The sequence below is a fragment of the Magnolia sinica genome, chromosome 2 (assembly GCF_029962835.1).
Source record: "Magnolia sinica isolate HGM2019 chromosome 2, MsV1, whole genome shotgun sequence".
Classification (NCBI taxonomy): Eukaryota; Viridiplantae; Streptophyta; class Magnoliopsida; order Magnoliales; family Magnoliaceae; genus Magnolia; species Magnolia sinica.
The window spans coordinates 113,815,194-113,827,326 of record NC_080574.1 but is presented as its reverse complement, the minus strand read 5'-3'; the positions used below and the strand labels follow the sequence as shown (position 1 = coordinate 113,827,326).

The 12,133-nt window shown below is 36.7% G+C and overlaps 1 protein-coding gene across 1 annotated transcript; it reads left to right on the top strand.

The window, feature by feature from the left end:
- The first annotated feature begins 3,366 nt into the window (after nucleotides 1–3,366).
- LOC131226957 (uncharacterized) lies at nucleotides 3,367–3,705 on the top strand. The gene has a single exon (XM_058222652.1). The coding sequence runs from the start codon at nucleotides 3,367–3,369 to the stop codon at nucleotides 3,703–3,705; it is 339 nt and encodes a 112-aa protein (XP_058078635.1).
- The last annotated feature ends 8,428 nt before the right edge of the window (nucleotides 3,706–12,133 follow it).

Genomic DNA, 12,133 nt, shown 5'->3' with positions numbered 1-12,133 from the left:
ATTTTTGGATAATTAGAAGTATTTTAATTAATTTAAATAAAACAGTCTATCCAGAAAATCGGATTGACCTGGACGTCCCAACGTGGTGGGCCAGTCTGGCCTTTTCACGGTGTATACAGGAGTCCATTGGCTCCAAAAATTTGTAGGTGGGTCCCACCATAGGTGGACCACTTTCTTATAAATTTTCATAATTTTTGGATACTCAAAAGTATTTTAATAAATTTCGGAGTTATAATCTGTCTAGGGTGAAATGTTGTTGGAAATACCTATCGTGAATTTGGGCCATCCAACTGGGTGGGTTCTGGGCCTCAAAAATTCCTGAAATTTGGACCCAAGGTCCCTCATCAAGCCTAAAATGAGGTGGGACCCAGAAATATGGCCCAACTTCTAAGAAAATATTTTTAAAATTTTATTTTTATGGGACTATGTTGTTGTACTGCACAGCAGAAATTCCTGGCAGTCCACTATGTTGGCCCACCCTTTTGGATACCCAAATGGGATCCATCAGCCCTAAAAATTTTCAGGTAGGTCCTACCATGGGTGGGACACCTCTCTACAAAATTTTAGAATTTTTGAGGTAGTATAAGTATTTTATTTAATTCATATAAATTATAGATAGTAGGTTGAAGAAATCATTCCTGCTGAAACAATGCTGCTACCCCTGACTTGTGCACCCCATTAGAGTGGGCCCAGGTTTACCAAAAGTTGGAAAAATATAGGGCCAACATCCCTGTACAAGTACACAACAATGTGGGGTCCACAAAGGTAGCCCACCATTCAGAAACAAGCTGATATTTATTTTTTTACAACATGCAGAGTGGCTAGACAGTCTAGAAAAAAATCTGGACTATCCAACCTCCTTGGCCCACCCTTTTGGGTGATCAAACAGGGACGGATGAAGGTGAAATTTAGCATACTTCTAGGTGGGGTCTACACCTCTAGAAATAATCTAACAATTGGGGTAAAATAGCCCTCTAATCAGTCCATAATCCATGCCAAAAACAACCCAAAAATAGTCCAGAATTTTTCTGGACAGCAAGGTATGTCTGAAAATAGCTGAACATAACTACTGAATAAAGGGGGAAATACCCCACAAAATTTATGTTATGGTCTACCTTAGTGGGTCCCACAAACATTTAGACCAAACCCCCTTCATAAAACCCATTGCATGCATCCAAAATGGAGCAAATGAGGTGTCAACATCCAACAATATTCTAAGGCCACTAAGTGGACCACACACATTAGAAATCGAGAATAAAATAATGGGAAATAAAAAGAATCCAGCTACAAGAGAGGAAAATGACATGCATCAAAGGAAAATGCCATGATGGGGCCCATGAAGAATGGCCCCATCCATGGAACATGCATTCAAAGAAATGGGCCATTGGCCTCAATCATGGAGACATGGGGGACCTCCATCATCACTTGATGGGTCCCACAAGTTCCTAAGGAAGATGAAGGAGGATCTAAGAGCACCCACCTTAATGGATCTCCAACAAGCTCCTTAGGCTCCAAGGGAGAAGATTCTATGGTGTGGATGAGATTTAGAGGGTTGGGATGGGATAGATGGAGCATGCAATAGGCTGAGATGGGGTGGAATCCATAGACATTTGGAGGGCTTTAGCTTGCTAGAAATGAGAAGAAAGAGAGGGAAGGAGAGAGATAAGGAGAGAGAGGGTAGGTTATGATAAGCTATAGGGGCTAGGCATGATTGCTTTGTAAGAGCCTAGGCATGATTGCTTATGGGGAAGGAAAACAATGACTATTTGTAAGGTGTAAGAGGCTAGGGAGTAGGGTGGTAGAATGCCTAGGTGTAGGCTCTCTAGAAAAGTACACCTAGGTGGGGCCTACCATGGAAAACGTGCAAGCTAGGTAGGTCCCACTAAAATGCAATCAACGGTCCAAATAATGCGTGGCCTATAACTTTTGATGGACGTTTCAGATTTACGCATGAGAGGCGATGTTGGAACCGCATCGACGATGTGGTCGCAATGACATAAGTCTTGGGTCAATCCGAGTCGGGTCTAGGCGACCGAACTCAAGGATGACCGCAAACATTATCCGAGGGTCGCAGGTCACCGAAATTTGACCGGTAGGACCACGAGACCAAAATGGACGGAATGCATACTCACACACACGCTTGCACACATGCAGACTTGGGTCAGATCTCACATGGCTGATGCATTAAGTGGGAAGACGCATAAACTTATGGCATCTCTGATGATTCAAAAGTGGAAGATGCTTGATAAAATAAACAATTTTAATCTTAAACTTGGAGAAGATAAACTATGGGCTTATCTTAGCAACATAGTGGTGCAGTCCACTCTCGTGAGTCAAGTGATAGAAGCACAAAAAAATGATGCCTGGCTATAGGGCAGAATAGCGGAAGCAGTAGGAAATGATAACTCAGAATGAAAAGTATGCCTCAATGATGGAATTAGATTTTGAGGAAGATTATGCGTTCCGCACATTCCTGAATTGAAGAAGGAAATGTTAGACGAAGCACACCACCTGAAATTCGCAAATTACCCAGGAGGGATGAAAATGTACTATGACATTTGACGACAATATTGGTGGAACAACATGAAGAGAGAAATTGTTGACTACGTATCTAAGTACTATGTATGTCAACAAGTTAAAGCCAAACATCAGAAACCTTCAGGGTTACTTTAACCCTTGCCAGTTGCATAATAAAAGTGGGAGCACATTGCCATGGATTTTGGTGTGGGATTTCTAAGGACCAGACGTAATCAAGATGTTATTTGGGTGATAGTTGACCGATTAACTAAGTCTATACACTTCCTCCCTATTCATATATCTTCATCTCTACACAAGTTGAGCAAGCTTTACATCAAGGAGATCGTTAGATTACACGATATCCCCGTATCCATTGTATCCGATCGAGATTCCAAATTCACATCGTGCTTTTAGAGGAGCTTTCAGGACGTTCTAGGAATATCACTCAACTTTAGCACTGCTTTTCATCCATAGACGGATGGACGAACCAAACGAGTGAATCAAATCCTTAAAGATATGTTTCGCGCTTGCATCCTCGAATTTAAAGGAAATTAGGACGATAATATACCATTGATTGAGTTTGCATATAATAACAGTTTTCAAGCTAGCATTGGTATGGCACCGTACAAAGCATTGTATGAAAGACCATATAGATTACCAAACTATTGGACTGAAGTTGGTGAAAGAAGCATGCTTGGACCAGAGATTGTGCAGGAAACGACCGAGAAGATACAAATCATTAAAGATCGCCTACGTATGGCACAAAGTCAACAGAAGAGCTATGCAGATCACTGAAGAAATGACTTAGAGTTCTTTGTAGGTGATCATGTCCTACTTAAGGTATCACCGATGAAAGGAGTCATGCGATTCGGGAAGAAAGAGAAATTAGCACCACGCCACATCGGACAGTTCGAGATCCTGCAGAGAGTAGGTGTCATGGCCTACAAACTAGCTCTACCCCCACAGTTATCTGGCATTCACAACGTATTTCACTTATCAATGTTCCAAAAGTACGAGAGGGATGCGTCGCACATTATTCACAGGCAGTTGCTAGATATTCGCGAAGATGTCATGTACATAGAACAATCAGTTTGTATCATCAACAAAAAAGATCAAGTACTTCGAACTAAAATCATACTACTTGTAAAAGTGCAGTGGGGACATCACGGGGAAGAAGAAGCTTCATAGGAGTGCGAGGACGAAATTTGAGAAAAATACCCGCATCTTTTTATACCATAGGTACATTAAATTTCGAGGATGAATTTTTTTTATTTTTTTTTAGGAGGAAAGAATTTAATGAGCTGGATAAAATACAACCAATTCATGCATACATACACGTAACAAATTAAACCACACACACCATGCACCCTTCACATGTTACACACATGTGACACACATGCGAAAGGGATAAGAAATAAATGGATATAAATGCAAGTAAACAAATAAAAAAGAAAAAAAAATGTGTGAAATGTGGGAGGTCTATCATTCTAAACACTTTAACTCTCATGACCATTCAAATTTCATGGTACTCACATTTATCAACTAGTCAATGTATCCCCACATCAATCTAAACCATCCAAAGAGTTCAATCCCTGACCTACTTCCCAATAGATGGTCTAACCAATCAAAACTATCCAGTGACGAACTATATTGTCTGGACTGTTGAAATAGAATCTGCCATGTGAAATGCCCATCTAGAAGTTTAAACCATTCATTATCTGAACCATCTAAGCACACATCTAATGAATGGTATTCCAACTCCATATCTTGCTTATGTGAACATTATTTTAGATAGATGTATTAGCAAAAGATATATTTATGTATTTTGGAACTTTTTAGTTTTAGTATTAAATATAATAATGAAATTAGTAATTAATATAAGAGTTTTAAAAATTCATTTTTCATGCATGAAACACCAAGACACATTTTTCTTCACATATGAAACACGTGCATGCACATTTATGGTATAGGTCCTATAAATAGGGTGTAGTCATGAGCTTACAGCATAAGTGTGGGTCCAATAGAGTTTGAGTGTGGGCCACCCTTAGAATCATAAAACAGTAGTTGTTGTGTGTATGGTGCATAGGTGTGAGTCAATCAAGACTCGATCTTAGACATTGTGCACATTGAGTGTAAATGTCGGGTTTATACTGCGTAAGGTTTGGTCCAGCACTTCAAATCAAGTAGGTGATCTTAACTTGAAATTTAAAATTTTTAGTTAATTGTTATGTTTTTTTATTCCAAAATTTTAATAGTAATATTGCTTAAATTAATTATTAATGTGATTGATCTTATTTATTATTTAAATTAATTATTGAAAATTTGAAATATATCTTGAAATAATTGTTAAGTTAAATCGATTTGGTTCATTATAAAATTTTTATTTAATATTCAAATTGTAATATATGTATATATATATATACACGGAAACGCTCACCTGCGAACCAGTTCGTACGTAGTACATACGAACTTTTTTAAGAACTCATCATATCTGATGAATCTCACAAATCTGAATGGTCCACATGAAGCAGAACCTCATGAAACCCCCTGGTACTAATTTTTACTTTGATCTGAAACTTTGGTGGGCTATGAAAAATGCAAACAGTTTCTTCCCTTGATTTGAATTTCTCTTTACTACGGCTCACCAAAATCTTCGATCAGGGTGAAAATTCATCCCCTAAGGTTTTATGGGATTCCGCATCTTATGGACTGTTCCGATTTGACACCCATGGCACATGTTCAAAGGTGCGCATGTCCATAAGTGCGTAGGTGAGCATGCCTCTATATATATATATATAAAGAATTTTAATTAGCTTAGAATATAATATAACTTAATTAATAAATTATTGAAAGTATAATTTGATTTAATTTAAAAAATCTAATTTTAATTCTAAACTTTAGAAATTAATAATTTAAATAAATTTTACTATTAAAATAATCAAATTCAACAGCTTTGGAATTTATTAAATAAATTATATTATAATTTGATTGATTTAAATCAATTTCATTAAAAGTTAAATTTAAATATAAATTAATGTCTTAATTATAAAAATACTTGATTTATATAAATTTGTTAAATTTTAATTTAATACCAGAACAATCAAAAAAATTTATTTGTTAAGTTTATGTTATAATTAAAATAAAATTTTAATTTTAGAATTTAGTGAATAAAAATATAAATAATTTTTTTTATGTTAATATGATTTATTATATTTAATATTATTTAAGTAAAACAATGATTTAATTAAAGTTAGAATTTAAAATAAAATTTATTATACATTATCAAATCTCAGTGATTCCTAAATTTAATAATAGTAAATTAAAAATAATTTATTTAAGTATTTTAATTATTAAGTTTTGACAAAATTGTTTATAAAATTGTTAATTAGAAATAAAAATTTATATATATATATATATATATATATATATATATATATAATTCAATAATTATTGATTTTTATAATAATTTTTAAGAGTAGTAAAAGAATGTGAATAAATTTATGATAACTTTATGCTGATATTTTCGATTGTGAAATAATGATTCATCTTATATGTCTATCTAGCATTCATTGAGCATCGATATTAATATGTTGGATGTAACGTAAGCAAGTAGGGCGATCGTGTACCTTGGGTAAAAGACCCTAAAGGTAATAAGTAAGGCGATTGTCCTTTGGGTGAAAGACCCTAAAACTCACTGGATCCTTTGGAGTCTCATTTGTGTATGGCGCATGAGTACAATTGCGTGCGCGGACATATGTCAGAGATACAACTAGAGCAGTAGTCTGACCAACTAACATATAAATGGATCTCTTACCATGAGGTATCGATGCATAGGCGTTAATGTAACGTGGTCATGCACTTGGCTACAGTGTTGTAAAAGATGACATATATTGTTTATGAGAATTTATAAAAAGTATCACATGCATAACATTTTTATAATTCTATTACTTAAATTTATGTTCTCTTATTATCCATATTCTATTTTTCTATTTTATTTATAAAATTTTGGTATAATCTGAATATTTTAAATTTTGAGTAAGAAATGACCCTATCGAATTGTTATGTTCACTCTACTATAAAAACGCACAAGGGCAAAGCTAGAATACTACGAGCAGGCAGGCCTCTACTATTAGTTCTTCTTTTTTATATATAGAATATTTAGTTTACTTTGAATTTTAATTCATTTTTTGTTATTTAGATTTAGTTTAAATTCTAAATTTTGATGTAGAAAAAAAAAATACACTATCAAGAGAGTTGAATTTAGTAGACATTATATTATTTCAGAAATATTTTCTTTTTAGATGACTTTGGATATCTATTAAATTTGATTGAATTATGCAGATTATAATAAATATTGATATATTAAAACTCACAAACTTGGGATTCGGGTGCCGAATACCCTATTTAGGTACCCCAATGTCAGGGCGTGATAGACTTGGTTTTGGTTTATGCCTTTCCCTTATATTGTATAGGAATGTAAGAATATCATGAACGAAGGATCTATGTTCAGACTTTTGGTCACTCACATTGGTGGATCGAGATCAAGTTAACAATATGTGGGCCCATTAGCCTATACTATGATCGGGAGATCATAACTTGATGATGCATGAAAAATGATTAATTCTTAGACCTGAAAATGTGTAAGAGTCACGATTTTGATTGGTCGACTTTAGCTCTTCCTATGAGGTCCATACAGGGGCCAATAAAGTAAACATAATTAGATACTTCCATCATTAGCCATTGATTATTGCACGGTCCAACAAGATATCTAATGGTTTGTCTAGGAACATGTTTAAGGTTTCAATAGGGATAAATTATAGACTTATCAAGTGTTTTTTTATTAAGCCTAGCACTTTAAATGCTTTAATCGGCTTTTTAAATGTTTTTAACTATTGAAGTTTTGTTTTAACTGGTAAAAGTGTTTTGATCGCACTTGATGATAACTTGATAATCCACTTCTAATTGACATGAAATACGATCATTAGTAAATGGCCATAGCAATAGAGGGATTAAATCAGAAGTATATGCATGGATGAAGCAATTCAATGTACTTCTCTCATAATAGATTACAAAGGTGTGTATAAGGTGGCAAGGTACCATAATGATATTCCCCTTAAAAACTAATCCCCTCCCTATATATTAGATCATATTCCAAATGAGAGCACATAAGAAGGCCTAGATACCCCTTCCCCTTAGGCATGTGAACCAGAAGAATGAGAAAAAGGAGAATGTAAAGAAAGAGCAGAGGAATGAAATCTCCATCCTCCTTCCCATGTACATCTTCTCCAGCTTCGTGTCCATTCTTATGGATGGTTGTAGAATTCATTGGTATCTACCAAAGAAAATTCATATTGAGTTATCTATATCTCTCTAGTATTGGGATGGAGCGATGAGAGACCTTCTAAGTTAGAGATCGTCATTGACATCAGATCAACATACATCATCATATTTAAAATATGATATAACCTTCTCAAGTTAGATTTTAGATTCTGGATTTTAGAAGTTGTACATGATTATACACGAGGGTCTTGAGATTAGAATTTTATTTTTTCAGTCAAGAACATCTACAACAAAATTCTATTAGTTAAGACTGAAATTTTGTTAAATTAGTTCCATCGATATTTGAATTTTTTTTATGGATACACCCTTTTCTTCTTGGGCATAGATTGTGTAAATGAAGGTACTTGGCACTTGGCATATCATCAATAAGAAGAAGAAGAAAAAAAAAAAAGAGCCATATGTGCATGTACACACGTGAACCCAAACTAGAAGGATAAAATGATCATTTCATATACAGAATTTTTACATTTTCACATGGGTCCAACCCTTTAATATGAGCATAAGGTGCCTTTTCATAAGCATTGCACTAGGTACATCTATCGCCATGCCAAATGCAATTCGTGTCCTTCATGGAATCCTTGTCATACAATATTCCCAAATAAACTTTATGCGTTGTCATTGTCAACCCCACTTGTGGACGTAATGAATATACATTTGTACAAGTAGAGCCGTCAATGGACCGGTCCGGGAATAGGTCTCTGGCCCAAATTTTGAACTATTTCAGGCCAGGCTGTCAGGCCGAGCCTATTTAAAATTCTGATTTTCAAGTCCAAGCCCAGCCCATTGACACACCTGTGTACAAGTATTCAAGAAAAGACTTCTTAATTTTGTTTCATGCATATGAGGACCATATTTATCCATACACATGCATGACTTATTTCAATGTAAGACCTGTGCGAATGTCAGTGTTAAAGCATCCCATGTGATCACATTTGCCATCATCAATCTTCAAGCATTAAAAACTAGCTATAGTTCATATTACAATGTGTTCATTGGTCAAATGTGCACATGCATGTGTGTTAAGTGTGCCACTAACAAAATTTTAATTTCTCCAAACCAACCTATCATAATTAGGGTGTCAATGGATCGAGTTGGCATGGGCTTTGGGGTGGCTCACCTAGGGCTAAGCTTGGGCTAGAGTATCAAGTTTGAGGGCAAAGCTTGGATGCAGGTATCCAAAAGCCCGTTAGCCTACCATGGCCTGCCTTTCTCTCTCGACAGCGGCACCTATATATCTCTCTGTCTCTCAGTAGCAATGGTGCAATGCCCTGTCTCCACCAAAACCCTAACCAACTGAAACGGGATTCTTAATCCAGACGTGGATTGCATATTGAGTAAACTCCATGGGACTCATTATAATGTATGCATCTTATCCACATCGTCCATCCATTTTACCAGCCCATTTTAAGTATTGAGCCTGAAATTTAAGCATGTTCAAAGCCCAAGTAGGTTACACTACAAGAAACAGTGGGAATAATGACAACCACTGTTGAAACCTTCCTAGGGCCTGCATTGAAAATTATTTGTAATCTAACCTGTTCATAAGGTCATGAAGACAAGGATGAAAGGAAAACACAAATATCAGCTTAATCTAAAACTTTTGTGGCCCCAAGTAGGTTTCAAATTAGCCATTCCATTCATATTGTTTCATTATTGTAGTCTACTTAAACTTTGGATATGTTTCAATTTTGGGATCATGTCTAAAATGAGGGTAAAAGCAGATGAACAACATAGATAAACAATGCATATATTAAGGTCCGCGGTCTCACGGTTAAGGCCGCACCTAATTCGCTCCTCTCCTGAAAAGAGGGATGGAAAAACATGGGACGCATATTGCCTCGGAAACCAAGTTACTGGGATAAGAAGTTTGGTGGGCCTACCATGATGTTTGTGAGAAATTCATTCTGTCCATCCATTTTGTCAAATCATATTAATACGTGTGCTCAAAACTTAGTCAAATCCAGAACTCAAGTTCGATCGTACCACAGAAGCAGTGAGCTTGAACATCCATTTGAAACATTCATGGGGACAGTAGTTTTGGATCGGGCTAATTTTTTGTGTTTTCAGTTATTTTTTAGTGTTTTCAGTTCATCCCGGTAAAAATGACCTTATGAACAGTATGGATGGCATATAAACATCATGGTGGACCTCGGGATGTTTCAACGGTAGGCATTTCCTTAATCTTCCTATATTTTTTCTTTTTAATTTTTATTTTCCTATTCTTCCTCTTGTTTTTCTTTTTAATTTCCTTTTTAATCCTTTTAATACAAAATATCCGTCTTCATCTCAATCTGCAAATCCCGTCGGACAAATCCTTTTTACTGCTGGTCTCTCTCTCCCTGTCATGTGGACAACTTTTGGGCTCGGGTTCAGGGCCGAGAACGGGCCAAGCGCTGTATATACGGTCCAAGTTGAGCTCGGACTGCACTCATTAGGCCTGGAACGGGCCAAGGCCCAATCTGAAGCTACTTTCAATAATGTGGGCCGGATTTGAAGAGAGCTTGGCCCACCCTAACCCGGCCCATTGACACCCCTGGTCACAATATAAATCACTCGTGATTCAAGGTGTTTAATAAATAAAGGAGGGAACAACTAGTAAGCAGCAACACGTCAGCAACCCACATGCCATAGATTGCAGGTCGCGGCGTGGTGGACCATAGCATATGTGGGGCCATGTTCAAATGATCAAGGTCGGGCCATGTTCGACGGTCCAAACTAGCTATATTTAATCATCCAAATCATTAACATGATTATAGTAGGTTGGGCCCCTATGCCTAGACACCATATAAGTAGTGAGCCATGGGACCATGTTCAGCAATCCAAGCCGTCTACATGTTGCCACGTAATGGCCATGTCTAGTGTTCCAAAACAGTTGACATAGTTGCAGCATGTGGGGTCCATAATTCCTTTATCCAAACCACCTGTAAGTGGGCCATGTTCAGTGATTCAAACCGTCTTGAGGTTGGCTAAGTATGATAAGCCATACGCATGCAGTTAGCCACATGCCATGTACCTAAATCTGAACTATCGAGAGGGTGCCGATGTGTGTAGCCACAAATTTTAATGGATTGGATGATCATAGCCATTGATTAAAGGACATTTATTGGTTGGATTAGGACCCTTGACTATTTTTCATTCTTATATTCATCCACTAGATGCACAGTGATTATCTAGCCAAATTAAGATAATCCATTCATTAAGCTTGTGGAACCCACCTGTTCAGAGATAAATATGGAAACATAGCTCAGCATGGCTGTGATGCGCGACAAAAGGAAAACTTGATTAGATACAACCACTGCTCCTGTTCTCTGCCCCACCCCCAATCCGTGTGGACAATCATAGCCATTGAGATTTACGGGTGAGTTGTCGGCATGCGTGAGTTTCTAAGTACTATTTAGCTTTACAGCTCCTTACATCAGCGACGTGGGCGGTGCCATGGTGAGATTTGAATGGTGAGGCATATGTTGTGGGAGATAAGCCGATCGACTAGGTGCTTATCAAAAAACCTTTGAAAAGGTTGCCCATCTCTGGCAGTGTACAACACCATCAATCAAATCTAATCACATCACTAGACCAATGGTGTGGACCTGGCCTCCCTAATCTGCATCCAAGCTACACATGCCAGGTGGAGGCTGGCTCCTCTTACTTACTGTTGCATGTTAAGCCCAGCAAGGTGTGTGAATGTCATGTAACCCATGTCATCCTGCAATGAGAACAAGGAGGTCGATGAATTAGGCTGATCAGCCGTCATGTCGGCCACCACACGACTAGAGAGGTTTTTAAGCTGTTTATTATTTTCTATTGGTTTTGTCTCTTTAGTAAAGAGGTCAGCTTGAATTTTTGAATCGTCTTATTTTCATGATAGGCCAGCTTCGGCATACAACAAAATTAGAGGTCAGTTCTTAGTTTTGTTATACAATTCTATAATACAAGCGCTAGTTAAAATGAGGAAAATATCAATGAGACATGCTTCAATGTTATTAGAGCACAATAAGTTATAAGTGCTCCTAAATGCATCTGTCACTTGGACAGTTCAACCGATGGATCTGAACTAGCCTATCAAGTCCAAAATACATTTATGTGTTACTATGAAAAAATCATTCAGATTGGATCATCGAATCCATCTTTAATTTATCCATGGTTTTGTAGATATCATTTTCTGAGCCATTGATGGGATGGGTTATGATTTCCTGAGGTAAATAATCCTTTAAATCATAAACAATCCTTAATGAGCTCCAACAAATAAATTGGTAAAATTGTTGATTGTACCTATTTT

What these genes read in the sequence shown, in the direction of transcription:
- LOC131226957 (XM_058222652.1), top strand. Translation starts at nt 3,367, where the DNA reads ATGAAAGGAGTCATGCGATTCGGGAAGAAAGAGAAATTAGCACCACGC.